The sequence below is a fragment of the Malania oleifera genome, chromosome 6 (genome assembly GCF_029873635.1).
Source record: "Malania oleifera isolate guangnan ecotype guangnan chromosome 6, ASM2987363v1, whole genome shotgun sequence".
NCBI classification, from domain to species: domain Eukaryota; kingdom Viridiplantae; phylum Streptophyta; class Magnoliopsida; order Santalales; family Ximeniaceae; genus Malania; species Malania oleifera.
Genome location: NC_080422.1, coordinates 103,229,354 through 103,247,627, shown reverse-complemented (window position 1 = coordinate 103,247,627; position 18,274 = coordinate 103,229,354). Strand labels below are relative to the sequence as shown.

At 36.4% G+C, this 18,274-nt stretch overlaps 1 protein-coding gene across 2 annotated transcripts in view; it reads right to left on the bottom strand.

The window, feature by feature from the left end:
* Window positions 1–18,274, bottom strand: part of LOC131158343 (nuclear pore complex protein NUP205) — a 129,234-nt gene that overhangs the window by 49,423 nt on the left and 61,537 nt on the right. For both annotated transcript variants that reach the window (XM_058113145.1, XM_058113144.1), the window contains exons 27-34: window positions 1,561–1,653; window positions 1,374–1,487; window positions 1,116–1,286; window positions 956–1,011; window positions 795–867; window positions 496–686; window positions 284–410; window positions 118–195 (exon numbers count right to left, since the gene is read on the bottom strand). In XM_058113145.1, coding sequence (XP_057969128.1) covers window positions 118–195; window positions 284–410; window positions 496–686; window positions 795–867; window positions 956–1,011; window positions 1,116–1,286; window positions 1,374–1,487; window positions 1,561–1,653 — 903 coding nt within the window. The remainder of the gene's footprint in view (window positions 1–117; window positions 196–283; window positions 411–495; window positions 687–794; window positions 868–955; window positions 1,012–1,115; window positions 1,287–1,373; window positions 1,488–1,560; window positions 1,654–18,274) is intronic.

The window sequence follows — 18,274 nt, the reverse complement described above, 5'->3', positions numbered from 1 at the left end:
ATCAATTTTTTAACATGATAATATGAATAATTACGAAGTTTTTGGGAAGTCCTACAGACAGCTGGTCCAGTTCTCTATGCTGTAAACAAATTACCAAAGAAGGATTGAAGCACATACCAAGTCAAGGATGGATTGAGCCTCTTTTCTTAGAATAGCAAAATTGGACTGTGCAAGTTCTGCCTGCTCTTTATCAATCTGAAAACATGGTTAACAAAAACAATAATCCCTCTTCAAGTATACAGCTAATAAAACTGAAATTGTAATGGGATCAAAGGTAATAAACCTTTTGGAGATCTATATCTTCACCATCTTGCTCATCAAGCAACAAGGACTGCAGGACGCCTATTGGAACATCTAAATTAAGCATATGCTGACAATATTGGAAGTAGCTCAGAAGCAAGGCATATTGGCTGAATTCAGAAACAATGTAGTCAGATGGCTATTATAAATCTAAAGCAATCAAGAAAAAGCACCATCTGGACAGTAGAAACGCACCGTCTCCTCAAGGTTTCTGATGATTCGTGTCTCAGAATTGCCATGACTAGCTTAAGCAATATGGAATGACAAGCACCATTTGATAATTGTTTTACCATTATCACGTCAAGACATGTCACACTGTCAGAGTTTAAACTGCCAGGACAAAGAAATCTTTCATCTCGCAGTTTGGCCATGCAAGTTAACGCAACCTTCAAGCATTTCAAGTAATAAAGAGATTGTCAAGCACCATAATAGAAACTGCTAAAATGATTCTGCAGTGCCAAATGAGAAACATAGTGTAAATGGATCAATCATGCCTGACTCAATATTAAGGCCATTTTTAATGAACAATCAGGAGAAGCAGAAGCAGTCAGAGAGGAATCAAGTAACCTGCCAGGAACAAAAATAAACAGTTAATAGGTAACGAGATATCAAAAGACAGTGGATTCAAAGCACTCATGATGGAATGGTTCCTCACTGGAACAAAATTTCAGATCGATTTTCAAGAGATGATATTCTTCTGGAAGCTGAAACCTGAAAATGCAAATAGTGGAGAATGACGTAAAGTTAGAAAACATAAAGCCGATATCACAAACACTTGGAAGAGATCTTAAATAGTAAGAAAGAAAGCTACAGACTTCAACAATCTGAGACCAGCCAGTTAACATATGAAGTTGAGCAGCTTGCTCCTCAAGATTCTTATTGTATTTCCATCCCCACCTCAAAAGTTGTTGAATGGTCTCTCTTACATCATTTAAGTCTGCTTCACTGCCTAAGGAGCTCAACTGGGGATTAAGGAAATTACATTGCTGAAAGGAAAATAGCATAATGAACACAAGAAAATACAGCTTGAAGTTCACATTAGATGAAATAAAACACACACTAAAGAAATTAACCTGCCAAAGCTTGTCTCTTAATGAACTGAGATCAATCAAACGATCACCACGCTCTGAATAATAGTAGATACCACCCTTTCCTGATGCTGCTGGATTCCTAAGTACATCTTCTGCCTGTAAAGTACATACAATTAGATGTAATACAGGAAAACCAAGATATGAGATAGCCTCAAGAACAGGAACTTACCAGCACATTGTATTTCATATTGGAGACAACTTCAGAAAACTTCATAGCAGTATCAGGAGATCTAAACTGGACAACCTCAAGCAACTCCAACACCTAAATATAGAATCAAAGTATTAGTCAACAAAAAGGAAAGAACCCAACATTCTTGCAGCTCGGAAGGTGAAAAAGAAGATCTCACTCAAAAATTATAATCCATATATGCAGCTGAATATGCTATATCATAATTGTTTGTGATTGTTGAAGAAAAAATGCTGTTTTAGTAATTATAAGATGTAAATGAGGTACTACTTTTGTCTTGTTTATCCTTTTATAATTAGGGCAAACCTGGATCTGCATGAAGTGCTCCAGGAAACTGACATCAGTAGTTTCCCTCCCTCTTCCCTTCTCTTGTTCTCTTTTCTCTTCCCCATCTCTAACTTTACAACATGCTATCAGAGCATTGATCTCCTCTAAACCTGATATCTCAGAGTTGATTCTGGACAATCCATTTTTTCTTTTTGACACTCTTTCTTTTATTATTTTCTTCCCTTGATCAGTTCAAAAATGTGATCGTCTGGTTGGTTTGAGAGTTGTTTTGGGACACTCTTCCTCTCTCTTATGATGTAAAGCATCCTTGGTCGGATGGTCTGTGAGTCTCTGGTAGTTTTCAGACCTGAAGTCAGTTGCATGCTGTTTCTGGCATGCTACTGCTGTTGTTCTGATATTCCACTGGCTTGTCGTGGTATAATGATGCTGTTTTGGTGTGGTGGGTGATCGTTGTTGATCACTGGCAATCTTGTATCAGTTGCAGTTGGTTCTGATTGGTGCTCATGACTTTATCTCCTGCTCTTGCCTGTGCTTGCTTCTAGTTGCTGCCGGCCATAATGCCTGTAGCCGCTGCAAGTTTGTTTATTAAGTGCCTTTGGTGCTTTGTTGTCACCAGCCCTCTTTAGTCAAGTGATTCCTCCAAGAATATTTTACCTTCAGGTTTGTGGCCATATCTGCCTCTTGAATTTCTGGATATTTTAAGGTCTGAAATGCTGTTCTGAGCACTACATGCTGCTGATTCTGCATTGTTTCTGTATTGTTCATTCCTGATACTGTGTGAGCTGATTGTCATGTATGGTGGTTACGATGGCCTCTAAAGTGAGAGCTTTGGATGATGCTGTTAACATATATATCACAGCCATCAAAATGGATGGATCCTTTAACTACTTCTTGTGGTCTCAGGCAGTGCGCATATATTAACACAAAGGGAAGTTCAAGTATCTGTTGCACTCTCCCCCAGCTCCAGACTCCAAGGATTATGAAGATTGGATGAAAGAGAATGACGTATTGCCTCTCTGGTAGGGGAATAGCATGGAGACACAAATTTTTACAAAGGTGATGTTTTACATCCAAGTCCATATGAATGATCTTCTTGTGAGCTTCTCATAAGATAACAAACTCTTGTTTTTAACAAGTATGAAAAGAGTTTCAAATAAGACCAAGAAGCTATGTCCATTAGTATCATAGCACTACAAGGGGTATGTGGGGGGGAACTCAAAATCTATAACCGATTAGTTCTAACTTTGAGATGATTAAGAGGGAAAGGATGGAGTTTTTGGCTGCAAAGTTTTTGCCAAGTTTTGTGCCTCAACCCATCTATGATCAGACTCTTGCTAGTGAATCCATACCATCCATGAATGAAGAATATGCCAGAATCCATCAGATCACCAAAGATGGCCCTTAGTCTTCTTAAGATTCTTCCCATGACAATTCATCCATGGTTAGCACCATCTCTAACCATGGTAAAGGAAGTGGTCAAGGATGAGGACAAGGTTTGGATGGTAGATGTGGATGGGGTATCGCATCAGGAGGAGTTTCTCACGGCAATTCTTGCATTTGCAAGCATTGTGGCAAAGAAAGCACACTATTGATCACTCATAGGATCTCCACAGGAAATAGATTTAGGCCAAGAAGCTCTTGCTGAGGGTGAATCTAATATTGAGACTTCAAAAGCACTTGGCCACTCCACTAAGAAGTTGAGTACACCATCTACTATGTCCTAAGAGGAGTATAACAATTATGTTCATGTAGTTCAACAACTCCAAACTCAATCTTAGAAATCTTAGGCTTCTTGCTTCTTCATCCTCCCAACATTGGATTATTGAAACACACTAGTTTACACTCTAAGGTTACTTCTGCTCATGGCTCAATTAGTTTGAATATATCAGTTTCTTGTTGTGGAAATATTCTTTTGTTTCCCTCTATTCCTCATTCCACTATACTCTATGTGCCTAAACTTCACTTCAACATGCTATAAATTAATCAATTAACTAAAAATCACATAACTGTTCATTGACCTCCTTTCCTTCTCATTGTTTTATTTAGGATCTAGAGACGAAAAGGAGTATTGTTGGAGGGCTTAAGAAGGATGGCATGTACTATTTAATGGTCCTATACATCCACTTCTTGCAATATGACATTAATTCTAGTTCCAAGTAATAAAAGCTCTATTTGACATTAGAATTCAAGTTTTTTATCTAATAATGAGCTTTAATTTTTTCAAAAGTATTTTTGCTGGGCAAAATGGGTTACTCATCAAATATTATTAGTACAAACGCCTAGTAGAATGGAGTAGTTCAAATTGGAAGAATAGGCATTTACTTGAAATAGCATGATCTATATTGTTTCATATTCATCTTCCTAAAACCCTTTTGATTAATGCTCTTCTTAAAATCTGTTTTCAACTCAACAAAATTCCCTCCAGTATTCTACAAAGGCAAATTCCCTTATGTATCGTGTGCGCAAAAACATCTATGTTCTCTATTGCTCATTGTGCCTTTGGTTGCACATGTTTTGTCCATATTCCGCAAACTAGTCTAGGACAAGTTCCCTCACATTGGTAAATGTGCCTATGTTGGGTACTCAAGAACTCAAAATGGATATAGATGATATCACCACACGCTCACAAGAAAAATGTTACTGTAGTTGTTACTTTATTTCACAGGAAACCTTATTTATCTAGCGTCGAGTCCTCCTTGGATTAATCTATTTTGAGTCCATCAACAAGTCTCCTTGTGGATTGATCCTCTGTTCCGACCCTTACTACTTTGGAGAAAACTCAAGATCCTTCTGGATACATTAATCACAAACTAAAAGAAGCAATTATGGTTTAAGAACGGCAGAAAGCAAGCAAAGACATCATTATCGCTAAGTAGTCACCTTCGCTATCCTAACTTCTAGTTTTGGAGACCCATCCCTACATTACCTGAATTTGCCAATTGCTCACCGAAAAGGTACCCGAACATATACTCAATCTTTAGTTGCTTATCCCATTCCTTTATGTTTTAATTCTTCACCTTCCTAGTTCTATATGTTCCTTTGCCCAATCCATTTTTTGTAGTTTATATCCCTTCCTCAAATGTTAGAAGCACTTGCCAACTTTGGGTCAAAGCATGCAATAGCTGCAGAAGTGAACGCTTTCATCACTCAAGAGACATGAGACTTGGTGGATCTTCCTCCTAAGTAAAGAGTTGGTTAGGTGTAATTTTGTCTACACCATCAAATATCTTCATCATAACTCAATCAAGCGGCTTAAGGCTCAATTAATTGCCAAGGCGTACACCCAAATATATGGTACTGATTATTTTTTTAAAAATGCCATCTTGTATAAAGATTTGCACATATACATAGAGCAACCTCTTGGGAATGTTGCTTAGGGGGAGGATGGTAAAGTTTTTAAAATGTATAACTTCATTTATGGTCCTAAATCCTTGAGCTTGGTTTGACAAATTTAATATGGTGGTCTCAGCATCTATTTTTTTTATCCAATGTTACTCTAATCATTTAGTCTTTGTCCACAAAAAGGAGTGAATTGATACTTCTAGCAATTTTGTTGATGATATCATGATACATCATTCCTAGTAGTGATAAGAGCAGGATTGCAATGTCAAGCAATTGCTAAAAAAATTTTGAAATCAAAGACTCACAAACTCTGCATTACATCCTTAGACTTACTAAGTGAGGCACGGATGTTGGGAGTTCTAAATCAATAGATAGAACTATGAATCCCAATGTGAAGTTTGATGTTGATCCGGATTTCAAAGTGAAATGTTGATATAGGCAGCTCATTCGCAAGTAGATATACTTGATATTCACTTAGCTATACATATCCTTTGCTATAGAGTGATGAGTCACTTTCAAGAAATCTCAAATGACTACAATAGGATGCTACTTTTTGGATTCTATGGTATCCCCCAACCACTCCTGGCAAAGGTTTGGTATATAAATGTAATAGAAAGTGTGAAATCATGGAATACACTCATGCAAATTGGCGTAGCTGTAGTGATGATTGAAGGTCTAGTACTAGATATTGTACTTATGTGGAAGGTAATTTTGCTACACAGCGTAAACAACAACAACAACAACAAACCTTAAGTCCCACTAGGTGGGGCCGGCTACATGAATACTTTTCCGCCAATTCATATTATCAAAATTGTTTTCCTCTATTAGATTAAGGGCTATTAAAATCTTCCTCACTACCTCATTCCAAGTTATTTTAGGCCTACACCCTACCCCTTTTCATGCCAAACACAAGAACTAACTCACTTCACCTTATAGGTGCTCCATTAGGCCTGCATTTCAAATGCCCAAACTATCTAAGTCTCCCCCTCCCTTATTTTGTTCTTAACTGGTGCTATGCCTAAATTATTACACATATGTTCATTTCTTACTTTTATCTTTTAATGTTAAATCACCCATCCACCTTAACATTTGCATCTCAGCAAGTTTTATTTTTTGTATATATTGTTTCTTAGTTGCCCAACATTCTGAACCATAAAGCATAGTTGGCCTTATAGTCGTCTTATAAAACTTTCCTTTTAATTTTAAGGGAATTCTACGATCGCACAACACACTTGATGCACTCCTCCATTTTACCCAACCTGTTTTTATTCTATGTACTACATCTTCTTCAATATCCCCTTAGATCCAAGATACCTAAATCTATCAGTGCTATGAATTGCTTGATTATCAAGGTTAATCTTCTTTCTATTGCTACTTCTTACATTTCCAAAATTAAAATTCATATATTCTATCTTATTCCTACTTATCGTGAACCCTTTAGACTCTAATGTTGCTCTCCAAAGTTCTAGGTTAGATTCCACTCCACTCCTACTATCATCAATCAACATGATATCATCTCCAAACAACATACACCAAGGGATCTCATTTTGGATATTCTTAGTTAGTTCATCAATTACTAAAAATGAAAGATAAGGACTCAAAGTATAACCTTGATGCACACCTACTGTGATTGGAAAATATCAAGATTCACCTCCTACAATCCTCACGCTATCCACTACTCTATCATACCTATCCGTAATGACCTCCGTAAATCTACTACAAACTCCCTTTTTTCTATGACCCACCAAAGAACTTCCCTAAGTACTCTATCATAACTTTTCTCTAGGTCAATAAAAAACATATGCAAGTCCTTTTCCTAAACTTTTCCATTAAACTTCTTAAAATATAAATAGCTTGTGTTGTTGATCTCCTAGGCATAAAACCAAATTGATTTTATGAAATCTTTGTTTCTAATATTATTCTATGTTTAATTGCTCTTTCCCATAATTTCACCGTATGATTCGTAATCTTCATTCCACGATAGTTATTACACTTTTGAATATCGCTATTGTTTTTATACAATGGTACTAATGTACATTTCCTCCATTCTTCTGGCATTTTCTTGGTTTTTATAATAGTGTTGAATACATTAGTAAACCAATTAATTCCTTTATCTCCTAAACATTTCCAAACTTCAATTGGTATTTTATCTGGTCCTATAGATTTCCCACTTTTCATTTTTTTAATGTCATCTTAACTTCAAGGACTCTAATTTTGAGAATAAATCTACTATTTTTAGTCTTCTCCTCATTTGTCACCTCCAAGTTCAATCTTTCATTTCGATTTTCAATAAAAAACTTATCAAAGTATCTCTACCACCTCGCTTTTATGTCTTCCTCTCCAATTAAGGCATTATCATTCTCGTCCTTGGTATATTTTACATCACTTAAATCTTTGCATTTTCTTTCTCTAGCTCTAGCAAGTTTATAAATGTCTTTTTGTCCTTCTTTTGTATCTAGTTTAGTATATAAAGTATCATAAACTCTATGTTTAGCTTCACAAATAGTTTTTTTTGCATTTTTTCTTGCTTCTTTATACTTTTCAATTTTTTTCTATATTTCTACAATTTTGACATATTTTATGTCAATTTCTTTCTGTGTTAATGGCCTTTTGGACTTCTTGATCCCACCACCAACTTTCTTTACTACTTGAGTATCTTCCTTTAGACTCGCCTAAAACCTATTTTGCTATCCTTATGATAGAATTTGTCATTCTATTCCAAGCAGTATTTGCATCCACGGATCCACCTTATCCCCTACTGTCCAATCACACTTTTTGATCATTTTATCTTTAAATTTTACTATATTATCTCTCTTCAAGTTTCACCATCTAGTTCTCTTGCGCTGATTTATGCTAGTCCTTCTCTTCCATCTTTGTATATGTATATCTAATACTAAGACTATGTTGTGTAGTCAAACTTTCACCTGAAATAACTTTACAATCCTTACAAAATAGACGATCTTTGATTACGCATCAAAGTTACGTAATTAGGTGTTTAAAATCATGAATTCAAGATTGCAAGTTCACTTAAATGCCTAATTATGTCCAATATTTCAATATTGAGCTCAATTTATAATATTTGAATTTTTTATCCTATACTTGCCTTAAGTTTATGAGTTTTTGTATTTAATTATTGCAAGGTATTTTGGGAATTAAAAAAGTGAAACAGGCCATGCAAAATGATGCAAATGGAGGCTTTAAGAGCAAAACGAAGCTAATTGGGCGATCATGGACAGTTTCGACATCACTTCGTAATCTGAGCAAAACTCTCTCCTCCAAGCTCCGATTGAGATGATTCAAGATGCTATGGAACGCCAAGAAAAATTTCTACAACTTTCATGTTTTGAGTTTTGAGAGATACTGGCTGCATCAAGGTCAAAATCTGGCTTGAAGTTGCTGCACCTGCTACGGCAGCCGGGCCATGAAGCAAAAGGAGAGTCTTGGGGCACCAAAAGTTAGGCCCATGTGCCTAACTCAAGCACCACACGGCTAGGGCAAAAAGGAGAGAGGAGAATAGGGTTTTTTATTGGGGGAGGAGGGCAGCCGCACAAAGGAGTTGGAGCAGCACCTGGGAAGGAGCTGGGGGTATGTTCCATGGTTTTAAATAAAGGCCGCGACCGTTACGTAACGCCGTTACGTAAAGGTTTTTTGGGTTACCGATACCGTTACACACCGCGAAATCGGTGGGAAGAAAAATCACGGCCGTAGCGGCCGTTACAGACCGTGACCGTTACTTAAAGGCCGCTACGGCCGTTACGTAACCGCTACAGGACTGTTACACCAAAAAAATATTTTATTTTTTACTTTTTCTTCTCACTTTTTCTCTCTCTTTCATATATCATTCTCAATATACCAAGTGGCAAGAGGGGGAAAAAATTATAATGAGGATGACAATGATACAAAATTTACTTTTTCTTTAAATACTCACAATAGATGCATTAATTAACAATTTCAAAATACTAACTTGTTAGGAATTTTTTTTTATAATAATATTAGTAATGTGATATTTATGTTCTTTATTTTTCAACTTCAACCTTTTTTCTTTTCTAACTATTTTATATTTATATTATTCGTATGTCTTATGTGTCTAATAGATTAATGGAGCGTATAATGTATTTTATTTTATTAATTCATTTAGCACACATAAGAATTTATCACAGATAAGAACAATGAGAAGTATAAATACGCACACACACGTAATTTTCTATCAATGATGGTTTAAAACAAATGTAAACTTGTTGCCCTTACCAAATAACTTAGTTACTCGAACTAAAGGGTCCAAAATACACTAAAACCCTTTCTAAGAATGGCCAAAAGCTTAAAACATGCAAGTACGCTAATATGCACAAGGTTGTGCGTGCTTCAAAAAAATTCACGGCCGTTACACCTGCTTCCCGTTATGTAACACCTGCTACCCTTGCTTCCCGTTACACCTGTTACCGTTACGTTACGCTACCCGCTACCGCGATTTAAAACCATGGTATGTTCCCTTGTTTATTTTTTGTTCATTACTTTATTGCTACTTTAATATTTTGTTTGAGTTCATCATTATTTAAGCTTTTGTTTAAGTTTAGTTTATTTTATTTTGAGCTCTTGTTGGATTTGATTTTATTTAAGTTAATGATTAGATTGGAAATTTCATGGTTGAATATTTATTAAATGAATATTTCTTTTATGCTTTACTTTAAGGTTATTTGAATATCTTGTTAAATTAATGAAACTGGATTGAGTTTTTTTTTTTTATTTAAGATATTGTTAGGCTTATTTTTTTCGTTTAAGTTATTTTTATTGTGTCGGGTTTATTTTAGTGTTGAATGATTTTTGTTAGATTAACGAAATTCTTATTTTTGGTTCATTGTTTGAATATTTAAAGCTTTGGTTGTTTTTGTCATTTACTTGTCGTCTATTATTTATCGTTACCATTTCTTGTCATTTACTTTATGCGTGTTAGGTTCGCAGTTTATGTTTTGCGTAGATTCAATTTAGTCACAAACTCTCAAAAACCCAGGAATTTGAATCTGAACTGTGTTCAGTAAATGTTTTATTTTCTCCTTTTTGTTTTAACGCGAGTTTGAAATTAAACTACATTCCCTAAAGAGATGATCTCACATTTTGGGCTAATTATTACGCGACAGAACTCCTATACTTGAGATAGCTTTTGCGCTGCTCATTTTAGAGCGAGTCAATCCTCATTCTTAGTTAAAAAGAAATCTATTTGGCTTTTATTATACCCACTCTTGAAGGTTATTAAGTGTTCTTCTCTTTTTATAAAGCAAGTATTCAATATAACCAAATCATAAGACATGGCAAAATTTAAGATTGTATCACTGACCTCATTTTTATCTCCATATCCATGGCCTCCATGTATCTTCTCACATCCTATATTATCCTTTCTAATGTGACCATTCAAATCAACTCCTATGAATTTCTTTTCAGACATTGGTATCCCTTGTAAAATGCTATCCATATCTTCCCAAAATTGTCTTTTAAAATTTTTTGCTAGTCCTATTTGGGGAGCACACGCACTAACGACGTTCGCTATCTCCAAGCCTAAAGCTATCTTGATTTTAATGACCCTATCCCTATTCTTTTAACATCTACTACATTATCTTTTAGATCTTTGACTACAATAATACTCACCCCATTTTTATGTTTCTCTTTACCAGTGTACCAAAGTTTAAATCCTGATTTTTCAATTTATCTAGCTCGCTCTCCTACCCATTTCGTCTCTTGAAGGCAGATTAAGTTAATTTTCCTCCTAAACATTATTTCTACTATATCCATACTTTTTCCAATAAGGGTCCCTATATTCCAAGTTGCTAATTTAATCTTAGTTTCTTGTGCTAACTTATTTATCCTCTCCCTTTTATACTAACCTGGTCTACTCCCATGACCTGGGTGAATTTGGTAAGAACTCATGATAAAAAGATCTGACAAAATTTTACGTTGTACCTAACACAACCTTGCTCCTTTATCTGGGTTTGGGACCAGCTGTGTGCACAAAGAATTTGTGTTGCTCAAGCGAAGTAAACATTTGCCTTTTTTGTCACACAAACAAATTTCTAAATCGCGCCCTATAACTGGTAAAAACCACACATCATTTTTAATACAAATGCATTAATAAATTTTAAAGCACACAATTTAAAGTGTGAATCAAGCTAGACTACAATTAAAAAAATCATGCAATAGTACATTTTGAAAAATCTTGTATATTACAAAACTCACAAATAAAAATCACAAAAACACAAAAATGCATATATTAAGCCTACAAATCATAAACACAAAATCTCCACTACGGACCAACTATTAGAAAATTTTAATAATAGTAATAAGAAAAGAAATAACAAGAGAGAAAAAGATCCACCAGTGACTGCAACTCAAAAAGGAAATGACAACCGATTGAAAAATACTACAATATGTACCTTTTGCTGCAGGAAATTTTGATGCTGCTAACGAAAATCAATCAAAGAATATTTAAGCAACAAGGGAGTGCAAGAATTCTTTAATCCAAATTCAAGATTCAAAATCCAACACAGCTTACAGCTTCGCCTTTCAAAACACTAGAATTAGCAACCAGCAGTTAGTAGCCTGCACTGCTGTTTTCTGAATTAGAAGAGAATCAAAGAAAGACTTGGGAGCTCTCTTGTTGTTGAAGGTTTGACTCCAGAGCTCTCTGCATCTGCAAGATTGCAAGTTCAAGGAACAAGAACTGTGCAAGCTGATCAAACTCCAAAAAACCAGAACTAATCGAATTCAAGAAGATCCAAGAACTCCAAGCTGATTAAACAAGAACTCTGCAAGAACTCTACCCAAGAGAACTAGAGTTGATTAAACGAGAACAACCATGCAAGATTATTGAATAGAACTGAAAAAACAAAAATGCGGCTACTATCAAGAGTTCTCTGCAAGCAGGACCCTTTCCTTTCATTCTAAGAAGCAAACACAAAGGAATTGAGTCCTTTACTCGCGCAATCTTCTTGGAGAGAACCCAGTTTTGGAAGATGAGGCAGAGTATGGAGATAAAGAAGCAGAAATACTAAATTTCTTTTTCCTATTCTATTGTTAAAAATTGAAGCTAAGCGTCAGCCAGGGGGGCAATCACTGAGGTTGCATGTTGTAATGAATCTGCTAGTATGAGCTGTATGATTGGATGAATTTCAACAGGAAAATGGAATGAATGGTTGAATGGAGACTTACTGAATGCAATAAAAATGGAAATGAAGCTATAGGTTGGCTGGTTCGAGAGAGCCACTCTCCAAAGAAACAAAGAAACAAACAGATTCCCAATTTTCTCACTGACCCCCTATTCCCACTGGCCCCCCAGCTTAATACATAACAACTTGTAACTAACTACTCTGAAATGCCCTATGGGCTCTACTACACTTGGCCTCCATTTGGCCCATTTACATTAAGACAACAATAAAGCAGTAAAATTGATGCTGAAGACTCCAGAGACTTCGACCCGGCGCCCAGCCCAGCTTCCACGTGATTAACGCTATCGGCCCACAATGACCTGTCCCACGAAGAGCTCGTCCTGCGAAGAGACATCCCGCCCGAGCCCCTCAAGCTGCTCGGCATCTTCTGTTTGAGTCCCCCCTGCGAAGCGCCTCAGCCTGCTCAGTCCACGTACAAAGATACGAGTTCCTCAGCGAAGAACAGCTCCTTTGTGAAGAGCCGTCCGTTTTTCCAAGCTGAAAAGCCGCCCGTTCGTCCGAGCTGAAGAGCCGTCTGTTCGACCAAGCTGAAGAGCCGATCTGTTCGTCCGAGCCCCTTAGTCAGCTTGGACTCCCCCCCCCCCCTGGCTTGAGTCTCGTAATCTCCCTTCTGGTCGTCTGCTCGTAGCCTCCCGCCCGAGCCACTTCTCCTCTCTGGTCATCTGCTCAGACTCCCCGACCTTCCTCTGTCTCGGTCCGTAGCACACATAGTCATGCAGAGTATGTGTTGGAGCTATGTTGACGCCCAGACAGAAGCTCTAACTGTGCTGGAGCTACACTGAAGAGGCAAAGAATCTGCCAACGCCAGAGCTATGCTGGTTGTAGAGCAGCAGACTGCTTTAAGCATGTGAGGCTAGGTCACAAAAGGGGTTTGGGAATTTTGGGAATCTTGGAGAAGTCCAAGATTGAAGATTGTGTTCACTCCCTGCTGCTTTTGTAAGAATTCTTCAATCTAAATTCAAGATTCCTTTAGCAAGATTTAGTGCCAAAGCAGAATACAGAGCTATGGCTCATGCATGAATCTATATGGTTCAAATCTCTTATGGTAGAGATGGGATTCTGGGTAACAAAAATCATAGACATGCTTTGGGATGATGCTACCACTTATCATGCTAGCAACCTCGTGTTTCGTGAGATCAGAAAGAACAATGAAGTTTACTGTCATTTTCAAAAGGATGCAGTATTGAAGAAGGTTGTGAGGACTCCATTCATTAAATCTGTGGATGACTTGAGGGCGACATATGCACAAATGCTTTATTTAAGCCTGCCTTGTCTAATGGCTGTAACAAGAAGTGATATTTGCTCCCCTCTAGCTTGAGGGGGAGTATTAGAAGAAAATATGCTATTTTTGTAATTATGTGGTGTGAGTGGGAGCATTTTTGTGCTTCATTTATTTTTATTGTTAATATATATGATGGCAGATTTTAAGTCTACATCTGTAACAGGCAGTTGGAGCTATATATAATTTGGTTCGACAGTGATTTTCCATTACCCACCAAGAAAGGAACATGTGCCTTCCATAGCCAATCCCTTGGAGAACCAAGTGTAAGTGCATTCTTGAGAGACTAGACAAAAGCTATGACTCAAACGAAATTCCAAGACTACATAATATACAAGCCCTTTCACAGCAATGTGAAAAATTAAATGTAGAGTCCGTTAGAGATGAGTTTGTAGACAAGAAAAAAAAGAAATCCAATATTTTCATGCAGGATTACAAATATATATATATCCGAATAGATTATCACATGTGCAGACAAAAAAAGAGTAGACATAAAGTCTCTGGCAGAACCTACAGAAATACATGAAAACAGGATAAGAAAAAATGAGTGAAAATGACAATGACATCAAGCTCCCTAGAATGCATCAATGTTGGAACAAATGACCCAAAGAGCACTAAATTTTGCATAAGTATACAAGTATCAAACAGCCATGATACAAATTATCATCAAAAACACTAAGGGTGTAATGAATCACTTCTTCAAAATCTAAAAACTAGTAAGAAACAAATTTGGACCACTGAAGTGATTGTACACTATTAAATTCCATGAGAATGACAAAGGAAAATGTGAATGATATTAGAACAAGCATGCAAAACATGTTAAGGCTTAGTTACCACCCCCTGGGTGATTGATTAAACTAAACGTTCAAAAAATAACTAATGAAGGGCTTATTTCTCCTTCATCGCAGCCCCAGATAACCAGAGAGGAGTGGTACTGTGATCGAGTGTGATAGAGGTTTATTGAAACCCATAGTTTTAGACAAAATGATTGTGATGATGAAACTTTTGAAGAACATGAAGCATCAAGCTCAAGCACCAAGGGATCGAGGGAATATGAATTATTTATCATCGCGGAGGTGGCATTGAACTGCGAGAAGAAGTCTGAGAATGTACAAATTTCGACTAAAATTCGAAGCTTTGAAAGCACAGAAATTTCTAAGTCCATTTTGATTATTTAAAAAAATTATGAATATTAGTAGTAAAGCATGGAATTCTTTCATGAAATTTTACAAATGGCTAATAGACATAATAATGCAAGTTTTAGAACTAATATATTATAAATGTAAAACAGCAATGACAAATATGTTGTATATGAGGTGCAGTAGCGGTAATTCGTATTAAAAATATTCAATTAAAATTAAAGAAAATCAAAAATCAGTTAAATATTATTTATTAATTATTATATAAATAAAGACAGTTTAAACATAAATGGTAAAATAAAATGTTGTTGCACATATCTAAAATTCCTTTTTCATACAATTTCTAAAACCCTTGTATAATCATGGGTTTTAATTTGAAAAAATTAATTAATTAATTAATTAAGAGAGAATTTCACTTTGTGTTTCCATGTCACATTTTAAGTCCCAGGAAGTTTCATTCAATATTAAAATTTTCAACAAGTTCAAAAATTTTGGAGATTTCAATAGATTTCAGATAATTTATTGAAATTTTGATGGACATTTTGTAAGATGGAAATCGACAGCCATTTCAATTTCGAGGCTGATTTGAAGCAAAAGTCAACAAAAATTTTAATAATTTCCTGAAAATTTAAGGCCATATGTACAGGTCGTGTTTGCCACTTGAAGGAAGTTGCATGCCTTTGAAACACTGTAGTCAAGGAAGGAATTTTGGCCTCTGTTCCAATTAAATCAGAATCTGCTTATTCTGTCTTGAGAGTCTTTGGGTAAATCTCAAGTGATATCTGCTGAGGCATCTCAAGGCGTTTCTAAACTTCTAAAAGGAATTCTTCCCAATATCAGATACTGCGCCTAATTTGTTAAGTTTATGATATGTGGAGGAGGATAGCCAAATCTCCCATAGGAATGATGGTAGAGTTTGGTGTTTGGACTCATCAGGGGGTAATTCATGTAAACTTTTCTTTTCTCACCTTCTGCAAGCTGATGTGGTTTCTTAAGGCAATTCTGCAATCTTAATTTACTTTTCTGTTTATGTCAAGTGTTAATCATCTATAAGTGCTAGGAGTGTTTTTTTAATTTAAGAATTTTAAGGTTTATTTTAGTCATATTAGCTTTGGAGGGTCATTTTGTAATATGCAAGGGTATTTTTGTGCTGGGAGTTGTTTTTGGTGGTACTTTTAGAAGATAAATGGTTTCTCAAGGGGGTTATGTGCAAAATAGGAGTTGGCTTTTCTTTGGAAGCCTTAGGCTAGTATAAAGAGGAGTCTTCATAAACTTTTCCATGGAGGTCTTTGGCATTTATGTTTGAGAAGATTTTTCTCTAGAGGTCAGCTCCAGAGCAGCTAGAGTAGTGAAGATTTGGAGAGTAGGGTTCTGAGGACTCGACCCTGAGGTGCCTATGAGTCCCTCCATCACTGCTAAAGGCGCAAGAGGCTAGCAGAGAGCTACTGTTACCGCTCTGAAATAATGCCAGAACAGGTACTGATTTCAAGAATTCAGTTGCTGTTGTGCCAAGAAATTGTCTTATTTTATGAATTGAAATTTATAGCAGTCATTTCTTCATTATTTTACGGAGTTAGTAGTTACTTGAGTCAAAGAAGGTTGCCAAAACACTATTTTAAAACCTCAGTCTTCATTTTTGAATTTTTCTTATATTCCTAGACCTATTTGCATCGAATTGATATCAGAGCAAGTTGACATTGTGGATTCATCGCTGCAAGGGGTGCAAAAGGAACGTGGTGGTGAAATGCTATAGATGCTTCGGGGTTGGGCACAAGTCCAACAAGTGTCCAAGAGGGCTGAACGCAGAGTTAATCTTGCAGAGGATCAAGAAGCTGATGATGAAGAGAATTTTGCATCTCTTGAGGGCCAAGAGTGGAAACTGGAAGCCAAAAAGGATGTGGCAAAGAATGGATTGAAGTTAATAACCATCAATAGGGTAAAGCCTCACCAAGGACATCACCCTCAATCCTTTCTTCCTCCACATCCTTTTCAGCTTCCAGTTGCTGCTCTTGATCCTCTAGAAATGCAAAATTCTCTTTACCATCGGACTCTGGATCCTCAGAAAGATTATCTCTTCCTCCGTCCCTCTTTGGACACTCGTTGGACTCATGCCTAAGCTCAAAGCGAAATCACCCTCAATCCCTTCTTCCTCGCATCCCTTCCAGCTTCCTGTTGCAGCTCTTGATCCTCTAGAAATCCAAAATTCTCTTCACCATCAGACTCCGGATCCTCAGCAAGATCATCTCTTCCTTCGTCCTTCTTTGAACACTTGTTGGCCTCGTGCCCAACTCGAAGCATCTATAGCATTTCACCGCCATTTTCCGCTGGTTAACTTGGGCTACCTTCCCACTATTGTCGCTGGTTGGATGATTAACAGGTGTAGGGGCTGCAGGAACAAGTAAGACAACTTACTCATCTTGTTACACAAGCTATGGGTAATCGAGGCCACTGAAATGATGGTGACAATAAATATGATTTTGTTAGAGGAGCAAGAAACGAAATAAATGAGCAATCTGAGACTGAAATTGACAGCTCTAGTGATGATAGGATCTCTGAAAATGAAGGCTTACGCGACAAAATGAAAGGCCTCCAAGATGGGAAGATTTCATTGTACAAGCTTTACGAAATTCCAAAGAGTAATGTGTACAAGAAAATTTTCATTTGATGATGATATGGAAGTTGAAGAATTCTTGGACTGGGTTGACAGTATTGAGATTGAGAGTTATTTTGAATGGAAAGATGTGCCAAAAGAGAGTAAAGTGAAGCTTGTGGGAGCAAAGCTTAGGGGGCCTGCTTCTAATTGGTGGAAACATTATCAAAATGATCATGAGAATAGGGGGAAAGGAAAATCAAAAGATGGGGCAAGATGAAAGTGAAGCTGAAGGCTCAATTCCTACCCCAGGATTATGAGCAAACCTTGTACCAAAGGGTTCAAAACTGGAGGCAGCAAGGGAAGTCAGTCAAGGATAGGCTTTCATTGAGATGTTTGAGTTCTCTTTGGGCATATGGCGCAGGCTGCTTTAAAGGATACTGTTTTCAAGATGTCAACTGAGACTGGGTCGTTTTATTAAATTGTTGTCATCTTTTCTTTTATCAGTTTTGGTGGGTTATTGATATATGAACACATCAATATATTAGAATTTAAAATGCCAAAATATTTAATATCAGAAATGTAATGAAATTACCAGGCCGAAGGCCCAAAAGCATCAACATAGTTCAATATCAAAAGAAAAGAGTACAATAAAAGATTTCAAAGTTTAAAATCTAAAAATTCTCCTCAATCATCAATAAAAACTAAATTACAAAACAGCAGCTAAATTCAGTAAAAAAAAATGTTATATATTAATTTTGAACTTGCATTAAACTAAATAATTAATTACAAATTATATAATATTAACTTAGTGGCTTAATGCAAGTTATTTTTATAAGAAGAA